General features: G+C 45.6%; 1 protein-coding gene across 1 annotated transcript in view; it reads left to right on the plus strand.

Annotated features, from left to right (window-relative positions):
- Positions 1 to 629, plus strand: part of LOC119582025 (nesprin-1-like) — a gene marked incomplete in the record, with an annotated part of 55,788 nt that overhangs the window by 46,750 nt on the left and 8,409 nt on the right. Inside the window, 1 exon segment of the mRNA XM_037930234.1 lies at positions 463 to 629. Coding sequence (XP_037786162.1) covers positions 463 to 629 — 167 coding nt within the window.

Here is a 629-nt window from a genome sequence, read left to right on the forward strand (position 1 = left end):
TGCCTTCGGCTTCCAGGAAGCGAATAAAAGCGATTGAGGTACGATAAAGCAATGCTAAAAAGATAGAGAGTTGAAAGGATTTTACAATCATGTTCTTGCCGGTGACAAACCCTTCAAATAAACATCCTTTCTTATCTGTGTTTTTATCCTCTGATTTTTTTAGGGGGGGGCGAATATGCGAATACGAACGTCTGTTACTGCTAAGATTTATGTACACTTACACACATTAAAACAGCAAACGCACACACGATAACTAAATCCACACAGTGTAATGTTATAATCAGTCTATCCTATGTTGAATTTGTTATATTTCTTTCTTATCTTAAACGATAAGGCGATCCATCTTTATTTTGTATCCGTAATCAGCGGAATCTAGGTAATCTCTGCTTGACACCAGCTCATTCAATATATTCGACATTTTCTCTTCTATTGTTTTTTTCAACGCCGCCCTTGTCCGTGCAGGTGCTGGTGGGAGAGGCGGCGTGGTCGGGTGAGCGCGTGACGGAGCTGCGGCAGCTGGCGCGACAGATCCAGCTGCACGTGGCAGAGGACGCCGCTCGCGACACCCCGCTTGTGGCTGAGGTCGAACGCCTCGGCTTCAGAATCACCAACCTGACGGAGGCCATCAC

This window comes from Penaeus monodon, chromosome 15 (assembly GCF_015228065.2).
Source record: "Penaeus monodon isolate SGIC_2016 chromosome 15, NSTDA_Pmon_1, whole genome shotgun sequence".
NCBI classification, from domain to species: domain Eukaryota; kingdom Metazoa; phylum Arthropoda; class Malacostraca; order Decapoda; family Penaeidae; genus Penaeus; species Penaeus monodon.